General features: G+C 45.4%; 1 protein-coding gene across 1 annotated transcript in view; it reads right to left on the bottom strand.

Annotated features, from left to right (window-relative positions):
* LOC128708674 (protein similar) overlaps positions 1–17985 on the bottom strand; it is a 105425-nt gene that overhangs the window by 12012 nt on the left and 75428 nt on the right. The window contains exons 7-9 of the mRNA XM_053803652.1: positions 12591–13372; positions 6399–7072; positions 2117–2969 (exon numbers count right to left, since the gene is read on the bottom strand). Of these exons, the coding sequence (XP_053659627.1) occupies positions 2117–2969; positions 6399–7072; positions 12591–13372 (2309 nt within the window). The remainder of the gene's footprint in view (positions 1–2116; positions 2970–6398; positions 7073–12590; positions 13373–17985) is intronic.

Raw genomic sequence — 17985 nt, 5'->3', positions numbered from 1 at the left:
ACACCTTTTAAAAATAACAGTGTTGATGAACTTTTTATTGCCATTCCCAAATATTCTGACATTCACGCTGCGCTCCACGATAAAACCTACGCTCTGACGTTGGGAGTGCACGCGCGTACGAGCGGTGGGATTCCAATCAGCTTTTACTTGGCGCTGCATACGCTCGAGACCGTGTTCCGAAACGTTCGTTTCGTTGAAATTTCCCCACCGGGAGCAAACCCCACACGTATCAACACGCTTTGCGATCGATTTCCCTGAAGAAGAAGCGACCGAGACCTGTCTCGCAATCCGCCCAAAGCCTTATCTGCCCATCCACCCGATCCTGGTTCGGTGACGGTTGTTTCTTCAGTGTGCAGCAGGAGCAAGGGGAGAGCATTTTGGGTGATATAAAAAGAATTTCTCGTTTATTTTCGTACCGCTTTCAGCGCGGCTTTGATGGTTGTTCGCGTCTTCCCGATTGCGATCGGCCTCTAGTCTGTCTCCCGTGTTCCCTTGTTTGAACTGAGGCTTGAGTGTCACGCCACTATGGTGCTACTGTACACCTACTGTCTTTGTGTTCGGTGGTTTCACTTTCATTTTCAAACAGCACTTCGTAACGATCTTCGACTAGTATATCCCAAAACCACATAAGTTTGTGTGCGACAGCGGGACTGAAGCGATCCGCTGCAACTTGTGCATTTAGGTAACATCTCGGTAAGTACAAGCCAGTGCAGTTCCTACTTGGAGGGTTATATGAGATGATTACCCTACCGATCCGATTATGAACATTAAGTATTGCGTCATATGATGAAAAGTGCATTACATTACATATGAACGTTTCTTTTAAATATCTTCAATAATTTATACAAGAAGGATTGATATTAAAAAAACACACACAGCCACGCTCCACTTGCTGTTCTATTGGGGAAGATCTTTTTTGGAAAACATTTCCACCGGAATATACCACCACTGTGATGGTGCGAGCAATTACATTAAGCATTTCTGTCGGTGTTCTACAACCCAGCCAGACCGGGCACGAGGATGTTCCGTCTTGAGTTACTTTAGACGAAACGAATCCAACGCGGGGAGGCCACATCTTGGCGGATCTCTCCTCGTGATGTGCTCCATCATTATTTGGCCACTATTTTTAGCCACCCACGTTTACGTTTAATCGCTCGTGTAGCGCATTACGCCAGTGAAGACGAACCGGTGATTTCGGCGTATTGAGAGGCATCTTTAAACGAACGGATAGATTGATGTGGGTGCGCTACAAAGAACACTACAGCCAAGGGGGAAAATAACAACGAAAAAAACAAACCCCTTCAAACGGTAAGCCATACAGCGTTCGCAACCGCTAGGTATTCCAGTTATCTTTTTTCTGTTTTTGAAGAAATGGATCCTCAAACACACATATGCTTTTTTAATGGATTGAGCACACGTTCGACAAACGCGCTCTTGGTGGCATCGTATGACGTATCGTCGTATTGGGGGGACGCTTGTGGTTAATTATACTAATGAAAAGATTCAATTTCTTCATTAACCTGCAGAACAACAACCATCAGCCGTTAATCCCACAGGAGGGCAGCTGGGTAGAGCACGCGGGAAAAAGATATTGTTTTGTGTTATAAATCTTTCCGCAGCTCAGAGGTAACGAAGTAAAACAATACAGTTTCTATCGATCATTGCTCATCTTGCAGCGGTTAAACTATCATCAAGGGTTCAACATGAACTTCAATGTTCATAATATTATTGTACTCTTTCTTGCACGTGCTTTAGTTAGTTCTATTGACAAACGTAGCAGCGTTGTTCATCAATTAACACTACGCTGTGGACGGTTCTGGAACTGATCATCAAGATGCAGCGATTGCTAATTAGAAGGCGAGCAGCGTTGCACGTTTTCTTGCAATCGTGCGGCAACACACATTCAGTGTAGGTTTTATCCGGCTTGTCTCGGTTCTGATAATGTTTTCAATGTTAAGTACACACAACCAACCAATCCCAAATGAACGCGAATAGCAATGAACGCATTTGGCACAGTTTCAACGGTGCAGAATGTATCTTGTTATGACTTTGGATTCTTGTTTCTTCGCAGCGAAATATTGTTTACTACCTGCGTCTTTCAACGGACGCGACTTACATAGCTTTACGTTTGCTGGCAGCACAACCATGGAGTGTTGAAGGAGGTTTTGTTCCGAAAGCTTGATGCGCTTTCCATTTGGTGCCGTGTCTTGTCGCTGTTGCGCGCTGCTTAGCTGCAGCTGCTGCTCGTGGAGGTGTTGTTGTGGCTGGTTGTTGTTGTGGCGATGTTGTTCCTGCTGGTTTCCGGCACTTACGGTGCCATTTGTGTGTGATAGCAGCATCTGATTACCGATCGACTGCGATTGTTGCGACACGTTGGACGTTTCCGATTGTATGCTGATGACATTTCCCCCGCATAAGAGCGCCGCCAGGCTAGAGTCTATTGACGGTGGGGGTGCAATTGTCAGCGTTGATTTACTGTCATTATTGCTGGTGTTTGCGGGTAGTTCGATGGAACTGTTGCTGGTGTTGGAAACGGGGGAGGAATTTGAAGCCGTGACCGTGTCGACTACTCCACTGACGATGATACTCTTGTCCAGGGAGTGCTGTGAAGTCGTTTGCAATGCGCCGGAGGATGGATCTTGTTGGTCCACCAGGGAACTGTTATCCGACGAACCATTCGGTGATGTTCCGAGTGCGTTGAATTCGTCTTTGATGAAGAATTTCCCCGAAAGTCCGAACGCACTGATGGATGTGCCAGAATGGTTGCCTTCGATCGTGGCTGCCGGTACACCCCACAGTAGATCGTCCGAGGTGAGCAGCGGTAGATCGTCCACCTCGCTCATCGAGATGTACGGGGCCCGCATTGACAGATCGAGCTCGTCCATGTTAAGGCTCATAAATGCAAGTTCATCTTCTGGCAGGGAACCGTTCGGGCTACACAGAGACGGTAGGCTGCTGCTCTCGGGACTCTGTAAGTAAGGAAGCAAGCAAAAACACACAACTAAGTTAATAAAATCAGTTCACTTCCGTTGCTACCGACCACGACTACACCACTAAACAACGGGAAGGGGGAAAAAACACCGACAACAACAAAACCATCCCAAAATTGTACGCTTTTCGAAACCTTCACATGTGCAGGCAAGAGAGCGAAAACAACGGAATTACGGATTTAGAATGCGCGCACGGGTGGAAGAATCCGAGGAAAAACTCAGGAAAAATGAAAGTCATAGACGAGGCAGCTCACGTGCCATTTGTGCTTTCATTTTCCGTCAACCTTAGCGGTAGTAGTTTGTGTCTTGGCGAAAAAGAATGGTATGGCCCATTCGACGCTCCCACGTTTTCGATGTGTTCTGAATTTTAACGATATGGCGTCCAACTTTCGCTCTCATCCACTATCCCAGTGTCTCGTGAGTAACCCTTTTTTAAGAGGATTTTGGCACTCGGCAGCACAGCATCTTTACCGTTTGCCCTCGATCCGGTGAACGTTAGAGTGGAGCATTTCTTTTTCCTCGTTTTTTTTTTTTGTTTGCCACAACCCTGAAAGTTGGTCCCTTCATTTGATACTGATTTCCATCGAATCGTGTATAACCATTCCCGTGCCAGAACTTTCCTGTGCTGGAGCACCAGATCACTAGAGCAAAGGTTGAACGAGAGCGGGTTGCGAACAAGCGAACGACAATCTGACAAATTGCAAATATTCATCACGTGTGGTGCTTTCGGCATCGCCAGGTGGCGGTAGTTCCCTTCTTTTTTTTTTGCTGGTTGGTAAAATCCCACAAGGTGTACCCTGCCACATAACGGTGTCGATAACGTGTGGAGATGTTCTTTGTTATATTCGCAGGTAATTTGAACGAATGACATAGGACCGGGACTGGTACGGTGACTAGCAACATTGTAAATGCAGACAAGAAAAAGGTTACACTGTGGATGTTTTCCTTCAGGGTAGTGGCCTTTGTTTTCATGGCTTATTATGCTTCTTATTAGCAATTTAAATGAGTTACATCGCTGGGAATGGGACGGAGATTTTAAAGCCGCTTTTTACGCCCAAAAAAAAAAGGAAAGCGATACTTAGGATTGATAGTTCAAAACATTTTAAAGGAGCCTTGGGGCTGTTTGATATACATCCTTCATTTCATTTATCATGTCGTTAGAATTTACAAATACTTCACAAATATAACAAGCCGCACAGTAAGCTTGGAAGAGTTATATTGCCTCATTTTTTTTTCTGGGACATTTCGCAATTCTATGTTAAATGTATGCCATTCCATTATGCTTGCATGAGTGGTGGAGTTGTGATAAAACAATTAGTGCTACAAGTTTCAGACAATTTACGGCACATGTCACGCACTGGGGAGAGTCAACTACTTGACCGAGGTAAAATATAGAGCTGATGTTCCACATCCTAAGTGCGATCCAAAACTGGGTGTAGCTATAACCGAGCCAATAGGAATGAACTTAAAATGACAAAAAAGAGGAAAAATCCTCCAGTAAGTACGCTAGGTCTACAGTAGCAACGGTGGCGCTAATTGTTCTTACCCTGAAACGTACTATCACGATGACTACGGCCACGAGACATATTAATTATAACTAATTGAATGTACCGGCAGTAATGCCGCGGGTGTTGGACGGAACGGCCCGTTTTTGTCACAACCTGTCCACGATCAGTGCTGCGATGTCAAACACTAGCGTGAATTTAACATTTCCACACTGACTAAAAACGAGGTCGATTGGCTATCCGTTGTACCATGCTCTAGGCTACTCTACTTCCTAAAAGTAAATAACGATCAAATTGTTTGTTTTATAAGCTGTTGTTAAGGACGGCTCGAAACGTTTCTCCCACGAACGGTACGGTAGTAGGTTAAGGCAATCGACTTTACACGCAACACTCATCAACGTGGGATCAACTGGTGTGCTAGTGTTCCACACTGCACTATTGTTGATACCGGGAAAATTGCCGAAACATAGTGAACCACCGAATATCGGCAGCCCCGAATGTCGCGTAAGACCTCTGTTTGTTTTGGTTGAATTGAGCATGTAGCATATGGAAGAAGATATTGTTGTTTTTGAGGTTTTAATAGCATCATTTTACTCCCAACTGGACTTCCACTTCAATTTCCTCGACCAGGTTCCAGATAATGTACGCGCGTGTACGGGACACCAGTTCTATATATGTACCTAGCACCTACTACGGGCATGTTCAACAACATCATCCGCGGTAGCGCACGGAACAATCATACGATGTAGTGTGTCAGGCAACGGACCGATGATAAGGCGACAGTGGGCATCATCTTCGCAACGCGTGAAACGGGCGGCATCGTGGTCCTAAAAAGGTTTGGTATTATACCACGATCGCGATAAGGCCGTAGTCCCGGGGTCTATCCGCTATCGTACAGTGACCACACGAGACTCGGTAGGGGCTCAGTGTGGTCTTGACAGTGAAAAATAATCAGCTGTAGCTAATCGAATTTCAATTCGTGCACAATTAGTTGGCAACACGGAAGATTGCAACGAAAGCCTCGTTACGCTCGTTACGTGGAACAGGGAGTCTGTTTGCCACCAAACTCTACGTACACGGAAATGTTTCCGCCGCGAATGCATTTATCAATGCTCCAGCCACAATGGTTTGCTCGCCGTTCACCGCCACCAGTCGGAAGTTCCGTAACGGGCGCATGGCATCGATCAAGTATAGCACACACGCTGTAGTAACCCTTAACGGGCCCACGGCAAAGCGCATCGAAGGAAATCAACAAACTGTCGGCAGATAAGCTAATTGACATCGTGTGAGTGGGTAAAAAAGCCTTATCTCGCCATTGCACCTAGGGCCGTAAGTGCATGAGTGTGTGCGTATATATGTGATTATGTCTATTTGTGTTAGCAAACGCTGATGATGCTTCTTTTCCTTTCCCTCCCTCCTCCCTTCACCCTTCCGAGCGAGCTTCGCCACAGTAGGTGACTGGGGCGTTCCGCGATAGCGGAAACGGGAAAGCATCGTACGAGAAAAGGAAAAAAAAACAAATAAAACAACGCAGAACGACTCATTGCCATACTGCACAAACACGCTTCGGCCACGCTATGGTGTGATCTGATCGTAATGCTCATATTCCAGCCGGCCACACGAGTGGAAAAGCACCGTCCTATGTGGTGTGTGATAGCGGACAGCCGTACGTCCCCCTTCGACCTAACCCTAGCGCCTTGGTTCGGAGCGCAGGCCTAAGGCGTGAACTTAAGAATTTGACCCATAGGGAAGGCTAGATTAGGGCTATCCCCCTTAAATCACTCTTGATTAGGAACAGGAGCTCGTTTCAGTTTTGGGGCTCCAGTTGTCAACCGTTGGCGGGTGTAGTAAAGTGAGATGTCTGCATTCCAGCGACATACGCATTAACTTCCTTCCGACTTACCTTCGATATGCCAGGCGACAGTAAATGCGGCGAGGGACTAACTTCGTTCACTTCGTCCCGATAATTGATGAAAGGGTCGTTGCTGGTGGCGTTATGTTGATTGGTGCCTCCGATGGTCGAATGGCGACGGCCGTCACCGGACGAAACCGTGCTGGAAGCGGATGAACCGAGTCCCGACGTACCCGACGGTGAGTTCGGATTGGACGAAATGTGGGATCGGCTCGGTGATGATGGCACGGGTGACGAGGACACGGACGACGGTGACGAGGACGACGCGTTCGAGTTTGGCGAATGGGTGTTCTGGTGGGTTTGACTGCCATTTACGCCGGCACCGGAATTGGACATTACAAGCGACGGTACGCCGTCAGTGCCGGGCGTGGTACAGCCCAGTGTTGACGAGGCAACCGTGGCCACGGTGAGGCTGTTGGTGAGACTGTCGCTGACGGATACCGGGATGCCGATGGTGCCGGACGGTACCACTATCGATGACGCTTCCAGCCGTGTGTCCTGCGAGTCGAGCGAACACAGCTCGTCCTGGAGCAACGTGTAGCTGTCCGGTATGATGAAATCCTCGAACATCTCATTGAAGAAGGTGCCAGATTCTTCCAACGGAATGCAAGCGTCACCCGCTGTCGGTGCCAGATGCGTTAAATCATCCGGTTCATCTTTAAGCACTAAGAAGGGAGAAATAGCAGAGAAAGATAACATTCGGTTAGTATAGCTGAGGGTCGCAACTTGTTTGCCTGCTGGCGTAAATGGATTTTCCATTTATCAGCAAGAATTGATTACCCGGTTTTGGGTGGGAAAAACGTGTAGGAAGGAAAGAACAGGAAAGAATCGATTGAAGAGATAAATGTGATGTGAAGCAATTTCTTCTGGGAGGAAAAAAAAACAAGCAAAACTCCGAAAATAAGATTATGTGTGTTTGGAATTTGTTTCAGCCGAACAAAAACAAAAACAGAGCTCCGGAAGAATTGACCACACACAAAAAAAGAAAGATGCACGAAAAGCATATCAAAACGACAAATAAATGTCAAATTAACATTTTCCTTTTTTGCATAATACATTCTATGGTTGTTTTTCGTTCCGCTCGGTGTGTATGATACGGTGCCGGATGTTGCGGCATGAACATAAACGGCATTATAAACCGTTTAATAGTGCAGTAAATAATATTTAACAAGAACAAGACCAGAGCGCGGTAAGGTTCTTTTAGATATTTTTTTTTACCACCAAACGAAGCTCAAGACAGCGCTTTAGACCACTTTGCAGTGAAGTAAATTTAGCTAGAGGAAGATTTTCCCTAATAGCATTACCATCGAATGAGATCCAGAGAAGCGGAATTATGCGTGAATGGAAGTTGTTCGGGGCAGATTTGCATTACAAAAGCACTCAGCATCTGAGCATCGCGGATGCTCTACCACCACAAGAAGCTTTAGTTGTAGCCATGAAGCGAGGCGAAGCAAGCCTCCAAACTTACCACAGCAAACTGAACTGCAGCATTGTGCTTGTGAGTGATACGGCGTATTTCACAACTACCGCACACAAAATGTACACCCGAAAGCTTTCGCTGCAGGAGGAAGTAAGTTATGAAGGAAACACTTGGATTGATTGCTCTCATGCGCCACAAAAACAGCAAACTTTTGCGTGGGTGATTTTGTTTGATGCTGTACCTGTACATACCGGTGAAAGTCATCATCATGGTTTGCACGAAATGTTAACATTTCGTTTTTTTTTTGCGTGATCACTACCCAAAACGCGACGTCGATGATCGTTCGAGATAAAAAAAAAAGCTGAAGGGACGAGAGCATAAACGCCTCCAACGCCCCAAAAAAAAAAAATCCCCTGAAGGAGAATACGGCAAAAACACGTGCGCTTGGTCTAGCAGCACACGTAACCCTCGAAAGTCTATCCGTACAATCACACACGCACGTTCAGCTGGCCTCCGTGCAGTGTGCGCGGGCAGGACATCAGGGCAGGTTGTGAATAAGAATGAAGCTTTCAGGAATTCCGTCATCCATTGGGTGGGCAAGCAGGCCGGGGCAGCAATTTAAGCGGGCTTCGTGCCGGACGCACTTTTGCACCGGGGTGAATTTTGATTTGAATATTCAAATTACATGATTATTTCGGTGTTTAAGGGTGTTCTGGGACCGGGTCGCTACCCTCAAGCCACGTGCCATGGAAACTCGCCGTTGAGCTTCGTCCTTGCGTCCCTAACACGCCCTACACTATTTCCGGTGACGTTACCGAAACCGTAACGGAAGCACCCTCATACTAAATGAATATACGTACCCGGTCTCCTCCGGGGATTCGTGTCGGCCTAACGAAGTAGCCAAATCACTCGCAACCTTCCTGATGGATGGGATACTACGGAAAATCGTACGTGGGTACGTACCGTCACGAACACTTTGACAAAGGCCGTGGGAAATTGGCCGAAGACGGCAAACATCGCAAATCGAATTTGTTGTGACACAACAGGGCGTTTGTTTTGTGGGGTGACTTGTTTGACACCCTCGGGTTGGAGTGTGTGTACGTACACACACTCACACACACACACACGCCGAAGGACAATACGGTTGCAGGACCAATGAACAAGCTAGCCATGATTGGAGCATCAAAGTTCAAGAAGTTGGAAGAGCAGGAGCAAATGTTATACGCTTGACGTTTGTTTATCTTTTTGCAGTGTGATAATAAGGCTCATCATCATATAGGTAATTCCCACCGACAACGGTGTACCATTTGGGTAAGACAGTCCTTCACCCGCCGAAGCATAGTTTACCTTAATTTTCCTCAACAAGGTTAAAAGGATTTATACTCCCTTTTCGACCCACACATACCGGTACGATCTAGAAACAAGTGAAATTGGCTTCGGAGCACATCTTTGCACACACTTTGGAGCTCACTCCCCATAATTGTCCGTGCCACATTGCGGTGCGGTACTGAGATAAACACTCAACCGTTCCGCATCGGTATGCTCTTGAGAAAAAGCTCGAAAGCTCAATTCTTCACGGACACTAAGGATGGAAGGATGAGTGAGAAAATAGCACGCAGCGGGAGCCCGTGGCAAATTGGTGCAATGGGAAAAAGCGTGTAATGAAGGAAGATATAAAAAATAATGGCGTGATATGAAAATGAGGGGTATGTACGAAAAAATAAAACCGAAACCACGCCAGGATCCCGGTAAGGGTTTTTTTTTTTTCATTCAAACCTAGGTCGGTGGGGCAGCTCCCAAACATGGGAGCGAACATGGGGCGTAGTGCTACTGCTTCTGATATTGAATCTGAACCACGCGCCGTAAATCGTTTCGGGGTAGAATATTTATGTGGGGCTCTGTTTTGGGGGTTGAAATGTCTTTTTTAGCTTCTTTTCTTCTTGCTGTTCCATATTGTGGTGAAGGATCTCCTCCACAGCATGAGGATCGAGTGAGGGGATGAAATATTTATTTGTTCTTTTTTTTTAAGGCACGTGAACACTTTAGACCCTGGCCTTTGGATGCAGCAATGGCGAATACTTTCGGTTACCGTACTTCCTTCTTTTTTACAAAAAAAAAGCAAACAACGATTGAGGTTCATTTTCATGTAAATGTAAACGACAAATAAATTCTAAATTTAGGGCTGACTGGAATTTGGTGACGCATCTCGCTCCTTTAATTTCGAACCGTGAGTGTCGATGCTGGGACGATGGTAAGCTTTCAGAGCTGGAGGAATGTAAACCATGTGATCAATGGTTTTTGGAGTGCTCTTGACGAGCTATGCGTAAAGATGAATTACGAGTAAAATATATTCTGAAATGTGAACCAAACCATTCTGCATACCCCAACGCATCGGGGTTTATACATTAGTCATTCTGCAACTTTGCCTGCATCTTCCCAGAAGCCAGGAGACGCAAATGGATCAACGGGTCGACAAATTTGGCGGAGCATTCTTGTTGTACAGCAGACATCTCAGTGCATCCCCTTTTCATTTTGTCCCATTTTGTCGTCGTTAAACTATATCTTCGCCCTAATGATGCAAAAAATTTACAGACGAGGCGTCTATGAGCTCGGGTGTAGGTGCCGGAAGATAAGGGTCTTTGGCATCCTCAATAAACGTGCCAAATATTCACTCGAGCACGATAAGCTTGAGAAATGAGATGAAGTATTAAGATCGCTCGATAACAAGCTGAAATGAGTCGGCCAGGACACGGGCAGTTGTAGAGGCAGGCTGTTTCACCGTACTTTTTATGCTTTCGGGTTAATAAGAAAAAAGTAAACTGAAATGGCTGTTTTTACTCGCATCTCAAAGGGGTTCTATACAGCAGTGTTGTATCGCTTAGGTGAGGTGTTTGTCGACAGTAACGAAAAGTGAATTATAAAGATTAGGTGCAAGTATCCAAATCACCTAAACGATGCATCATAAGATTTTACTGAGCGACACCGAAGCCGATGGCAATCCTTAACTCGAGCCTTGGATACGAAATTTACCAATCAATATCCTGAAAGTAACCTTAATTTGTGTGTCTACTGTTGGACTGTGACATCACCAAACAAAATCTAAAATTCCAGTACTACTAGCTTCAGTAAAATATGTCCTCAAAGAAACGAACTGTTGGAATCAGATCATTGTTCCTGCTGATACAGCTCAGTAGAAACAATCAGAGCAATCAACAGAAGGGTTCCCAGAGGTTAGTCTCTACGCATCACAAAGCTGCGTATGGTAGCCCTATAGGTGTCGTTTTGCTACCAGCATTAGGTTAGCCCGTGTGCCTGTGTCCAACTACAATCGTGTATGTTTAATACATCAGAGCTCCAATATCAAGCAGCGCTGGACCTAATAGATGGGTTGGGAAATTGGATAGCATATACTGTTACATTGCCTTCTCCGTCTAACACACAACCGCCCGAGTTGACTGGGATGAATTTTCCAGCGCCGGAATCTAGGTCAGTGAGGGTGGTGTATATCCACTCTGCGAAAAAAAGAAGGAACAGGGTGTATGCGAACTCTCGATGAACCAGCCATGGTAAGCAATACTGTTTCAGTGATAGCCAATGTTTTCTAGCTCGTTTTTTCCCATCTCTTTCTTATTCGTTTCATTATATACTCGTGTTTTGTACCCTACACAATCGCCTTAGACACATACACTGCAGTGTGAAGTTGTACCAGTAGACTTGCTAACACTATGTCGACGAGCCACTAGGCACTACGAGTCCTAGGCATGCACACTAGGACTACAACAAGATTAACACAAGGGTTGGCGAGCAGTGGCCAATTCGTAGTTAAGTCGCTGACAAGGGGGTTTCCTTCACCATTTAAGTTGGGTTTCTGTTGGCAAGCGCCGCGAACGGGCTCGTCGAAATGGTGCTGTTATGCTAGTCCCGCTAAAATGTACCCTGCCCAACCATCGCGCTGAAGCTAGGGCTGTCCTGGAAAAAAGGCCGTTATGCTTTCGTCACGTGATACACGGACGGTTCCTTTCCACGCTCTCTGCTTTAACCATCGACCGGTGGGAAAGTGATAAGAAAAATAACCAAGCCACCCATACCATGGGAGGGCTTGCGCTGCACAGTAACTAGTTTCTCCCCACAGGATCGTCGACCACCCATCATCGTTTTGGCTCATTAAATAGAAACAGGAGCGCTTTCCTCGGGGGTGCCGTAACTTCAAGAGGCTGGCCGGGCTTCCTTTAATGTATGGAGGACGTTAGCAGGCGAAAAGAAACCGGACATTATCGTAGATGGGCTTAAGCGCATAACGAAAAGTGGAGATGGTAAAGCTAAAAAAGTGAAATTTTGTCTACGCAGGAGAGACAGTGAGAGATGAAGAGAACATGGTGGAGGAAAATATGGACAAACTTAAGGGAAAATCCTTTCCGTAAACCGTTTTACTGTTACAGCAGGATATTCCTTTCGTTAAAAAAAGAAATCAACATGACGGAGAGACTGCGAGATGTCTTGAGAAAGTGGAGGATGCTTAACGACATAACCGTTGCGGAGTTCCTGTGTGGTGTGGTTTTGAAGAATTGGTGCCAGAGGATTTACGGAGAAGCAACTTTTGGAAGGCGTTCCCCGTATCATTGATACACCCTCAGGAATGGGTAAAGGAACGGGAATCAATTCGCACTTCAAATTTATTACCGGAAAAGTGATCCTCCATCTAGCCGATGGAGGAGACACTTTCAGCAAAGTATATAACATATCATACGTAGCATTATACTTACTGGTCAATCCAGGCTCTTCCTCGGAGAACATCAAGAATCCTTTATTCATATCTTCCGTCCGTGGGGCGAATATTTTTTCGGTGGCGTGCTGAGGTTTGCTACCGCTGACTCCACCGCTAATGCCGGCGTTACAGCTCGTCGTATTAGCGCCACCGGCTGTCGGAGGAAGCGCCACGAACAGCTTCGCCGTAACGGACTGCAGTGGTGCGGTCACCGACGGTTGCTGTTGCGGTGACGTACCGTTGACCGTTGGCTTGGCAAAAGCACGCGATGGTTCCGATCCGGAACCCCTTGCTCCAGCCGGGAGGCTGGTAAAGATTGACGCCGTAACTGATACCGGACGGCTGCTTGATGTTGGTTTCGGCACGGTCGGAATGCTGTTTAGCTCGCGCAAGATTCGAGAGCCCTGCACAGGTTCACTCGACGCTACCGCCGATGTATCGTTCTTCACACACAACAACACCTTTCCACCAGCTGGCTCGATGCGTTCAGCTTGTTCAGCACTGCTAGCGGCGATAAGTTCAACGTACGATGGTTCAGCGATGCACGTACGCACTGGGATTGGTACTGTTTCTTCTGCTTTCACTTGCTCTCGACCAGCGCTGGCGATGCACGGCAGAGAAATCGCTGCTGGACGCTGTTCAATTGACAACTGGTCGCTGCTACACACGACACTATTGTTACCGCTTTCGATACACTGTTCTGCTTCTTCTGACAAACGTTGTTGCTGGCGTGCTTCCAGTTGTGCACACGATAAAATGTCATCTTTGTTCTCCACACCACTGTAATAATTGACAGTTGACAAAACAATCATTTAACGATACTGTACCGAAGGGTGGAAATTCGTGCTTTCCATCGTGCTACACATTTCCTTCGGGCTATCTCACACTCTCTGTTTCTCTTTTCGCAGGGATACGTTTCGTTTCTACACACAACACATTTCGTTGTTGGATTCTTTGGATTTTCAATATCAATGTACGAGGGATATATATTTGACTTTTACGATAAGTACGGTTGGGAATAACATACCAATTCAAGCACTCTCTCCAAAACTCAAAGCAAATCATAGACCAAGCTATACGTCCCGGTTCTCCTGCGGCAGGTTTTGGTGGCGTAAAATAAGTAAACAAAACAGTTCTGTTTGCAAAAAAACCCCTACACTGCGGATTATCGTTTGGGATCTTTCTTCTATCGGACGCAACATGATCAGCTGAGCTAGGCCGGCAAAACCAGCGTTGCGTTCAAAATGAGATGAATATAGACCTGTAGAAATATCTCGAAGGCAACAGTTGTGGTATGACTTTAAACTAATACAAGCGTATCAAAACAAAAAAAAAGAAAACGTCGAGTTTCCCGCGCACCGAGTGGCAAAGCACCATTCACCACCGCTTCAGGCTCCAAACAACCATCGACAATGATAGAAGCGGCCATTGCCACCGGTGTCCTTCACCGTGAAAATTGTTCACACAGCGTTACTCCTTTTGGACGATGCGGTGAGGCAAATTGTAGCACGAAAAGGGAGCCAGGATGGCTGGTGAGAATGCAAAATTTTCAAAACATCAAAATAGCAGAGCGTCTGTGGGGGGCAAAAAATGGCAACGCACGCTTCGGCAACGTGTGTCTGCGAGAGCATGGTACGGTGGCAGTAGGATCAAGAATAAACTGGTTGGAAGGAGCAAAATCAACCGATCTACGGTGAACATTTCGACTTTGGGGTCAGCCGCAGAGAAAGCGCAAACGGGCAAACAATATGGTACGGTTCTGTTTTGGCACAGGTCAGTGGGTTTCTGGGGAAGTTTCTGCAGATTGGACACACCGGTTGCTCTATGACGGTTGTTTAGTGATTTTGAGGTTGATCTGTAAAGATCTCTAAAAAGCTTTTCTGCCGCTGTTATAAATGAACGCAACATACACGAAAAATATGCTATTAAGAATAGATATTGTATATCTAACCATTTAAAGGTTCTATCTAATGTGCTAATTCCTAGCAGAACAGGTAGTGGTGACATAACAAGAACATTAGTAATGTTTGAAGAATATCAAATTAACATTCTTTATCCCGTTGTCTTTCCAGCAAAATCTGTCTGCCAAATCTGTAATTTATTAAAGAGCTACCACCATCCCATGAATGCCATCTGTTCGTTTTAAACCATGTGCAACAAGTTCGTTCCACTGACATTTCAAATGCGGCTATATATATTTTTTTTATATTTCACATATGCATTTCCTCCTCGTGATCGTTCGTTCATGAGGGAGCTATTTATAAAAATGTTTGTGCGTGTTTTTCGTGTTCGGTTTGTACTTTTTTTCTGCTCAAATACATTTTACTGATCGATGTGCAGAGACGGTTGAGAGAGTATACCTCCCAATAACCTGTGCTCAAGGGTTTTTTTAAATTGGTGTACGCTATATCCCTCAAAGCTAATAGCAAAACTAATCGGACCATAACCGGATGACATATGAACAAAGAACATTTTTGCCTATAAATTATGGCAAAAAATAAATCTGACCTCAAGTGACGTGAACAGGAGTTATGTATTTGTGTGTGAACCGTGTGTTTATCTTCCCTGGATGATTATCGATAAATTAGAGGTCATAAGTCTGCGGAACATGTTTGAATTTTGCCAATCATGCTTAGTGTAGATGGGTTGCGATAAAACGACGGGTTGACCCCACCTTTGATTTTACCCCTTTGCTAAGCGTTAAATATTTAAAGAAAACGGAATTGTTGTATAAGGGAAGGTCTTCTTTAACAAGTCTTCAAAATCCTTCATGATATGTGCATAATTTGAGTAGCATACAAAGAAGCAAATTTGTTGCAGATTGATGTGGATGCTCGGAGCTGATAATTCTGCTCGGCAGCATTATTTATAAACAAAGTATTCAGATAATATTTACAAGATGCTTTGATCGCTTATACCTCGTACGTCACTATGACGTTTGCTTTCATGAAGTACAAATGCAAAACAACAAGGTTAAATAGCCATGTGGTAGAAGAATAAAAACAAATTTGTAACTTCGTTCGAAGGAAAGGAAATTAACGCGACGGAGTGCACATTTGGCCTTGGGGTAAGGTTTTCGCTTTGCGCTAACTATACACACCCCCTTAAACTGCAGCCACAGTTTATTTCAGTTCAGTTGTGCTTAAGTACAGTGAATCGATCTGCACTAACGCGTCATTGGCACTCTTTTTCATGGATGCAGAACGGTTTCGCGTGTCGAGGTGTTTCGATCGCACCTTACCTTTGCAGATGCAATCATTTCACCACTACCCAGTTCAATGTCGCAGACGGTATGCTACGCGAACTTCTGGCTCTTGCACGCGAGCATGCATTTTTTGGTCAACACCGTTTCTTTCTTCGCTTGACCGTTCGATTTTTCCTCTACATCGTTGCACAAATGCAGAAGGCGGATGAGGTTTTCTAAATTTACACGAACGTTACAATGCACGAGAGGGGTGGCCATTGCAACGCTGTCTATCTCGCACGTCGTTCAGGAAGGTATGTAGAAAAAAAAACTACTGTAAACATACTTGTGTGATGTAAGCGCTAAGGTTAAAATTTTCCATTTCCTTACACACTGCATTGCCTGTATTCGCGTAATTCATCGGTATGAATTAAGAAAAAGCGAATTCAATTGTAGTTTCTGAGCCATCGTGTATTTTTTTGTTATCCGCCGCTAAGTACGATTGGAGCACGTGCAACAGGCAGTAGATTGCAACTGCGTTGAAACACGGCAAAGAAGCTTTTGCAATTGAGTCGCAAAACAAATCTTCGTGTGTAATGCCCCCCATACACAACGACAAACAGAACCCTGAATCGTGCTTCCGAGCGTACGTATGACGTTGTCGCGCTGGACGCGCCCACGAATCTTGTGCGGCACGAGGAGTTGAGTATGAAAATCACCACCACTGGAAGCTCGAATAAAGTACCACTTCGTGCCGTGCTGTTTTGCGATCCGTGTGTCCATTGATTGCGTAAAAAAAGGGAGGAATAGTGGCGCAGCCGGACACACAGCGCACACACGGGCACAAGTGGAGGAGCAATCGTTAGAATAAATAGACGCTCTGTTTGCGCGATCATTCCCTTAACGTGAATTCGCACCGTTCACGGTTTTAGTGGAACTGATGGTAATCATATGTGAGATGGAAGAATGAGGTAAAAACAAACGTTCCAACCGCAGTGCCGCCAACGAGGCTCTCCTGTAGGTCGATTGCTATCGAGCTTCTGAAGGTGAACACAAACGTGTGGGGAAGAGTTCGCGGCTGGAGTCTTAAAGATAGCAAAAATGAACTGTCATAATGAGTACGTGTGCGTAAAGTATCAATTGCACACGATAATGTCGAAACCAAAACAAACAAATGACAACATCATCAAAAGCGCTGGTTGTTTTGATAAGAAAACCGGTACACGTTTTATCGCTAAATTATGTGAACATAAACACATAAATATATTGGTTCTAGTTGGTAAGCGATAGGAAAGTGCTTAAAATCTTTAAAAAGATAAATCCTTTGACGCTTACTACGGTTGAGTTTGATAAGAGTTGGAAGCAGGTTTTTGACACGTTTGCTTGCATAGAAACACACTACCAAACTTAATCGCTTGTATTCGAAGTTCAACAAACCCAAAAAAAAAACATATACTTTCGATGGTGTAGACATCGCGGGCCTAAATGTTCGACGATTCTACCCCCGAAAAAAACCACCATCAGCGACAAGTCTTGATCAGTCACTGTTGCCTCCACGACCCACGGCAATCTTTCGTTCAAACGGCATGAAGGTACACAAGCAGCAAACCCGCACACCAATGATGTTCCATTTAAATACGGTGCAATGGGACCCTCATCCGCATGCTGAAGCCTGTGTATAATGGTACATGATGGGGTCAGATCACCTTCTTCATCATCCGGTGCGCGAGACCCCATGGACTGAAGGGTCAGCAGAGTTATCAACGTTGTAGCAATCTGGTGCCATGTTTCCAGCTTATTCTTCCTACCCAACGCCATCGATTCTGCTCAATTGCTTTTCTTTGCATCTTCGTTGTAGGGTAGCCGGGGCCCATACTTCATTCGCCAGATTTTGTGTAGGTTTGCGGTACTGGCTGCAGTACGTTGTGGCACCCCGGCAGGCGACAGCAAATACGGGTTGGACGAACCGGTGTGCGGATGAAGGAAAGAATTCATGTACTTGGTTCGACCTGCAGAAGTACACGCCGAAACAATTGAAATCAGTACAGTGCGAAGCTGTGTTCGTTTGTGCCTCTGCACGTTAACAAACGAGTGAAGACATAACACATAACGCAATCTTAATGTGTTCAACCCAAAACCGGATATGTAAATATTTTGCTCACACCAAGATAAAGTAGAACAGCATAAAGGAATTTTCGATTGTGCTATT

Source organism: Anopheles marshallii, chromosome 2 (genome assembly GCF_943734725.1).
Source record: "Anopheles marshallii chromosome 2, idAnoMarsDA_429_01, whole genome shotgun sequence".
NCBI lineage: Eukaryota > Metazoa > Arthropoda > Insecta > Diptera > Culicidae > Anopheles > Anopheles marshallii.
This window is presented reverse-complemented; position numbering and strand designations above follow the sequence as displayed.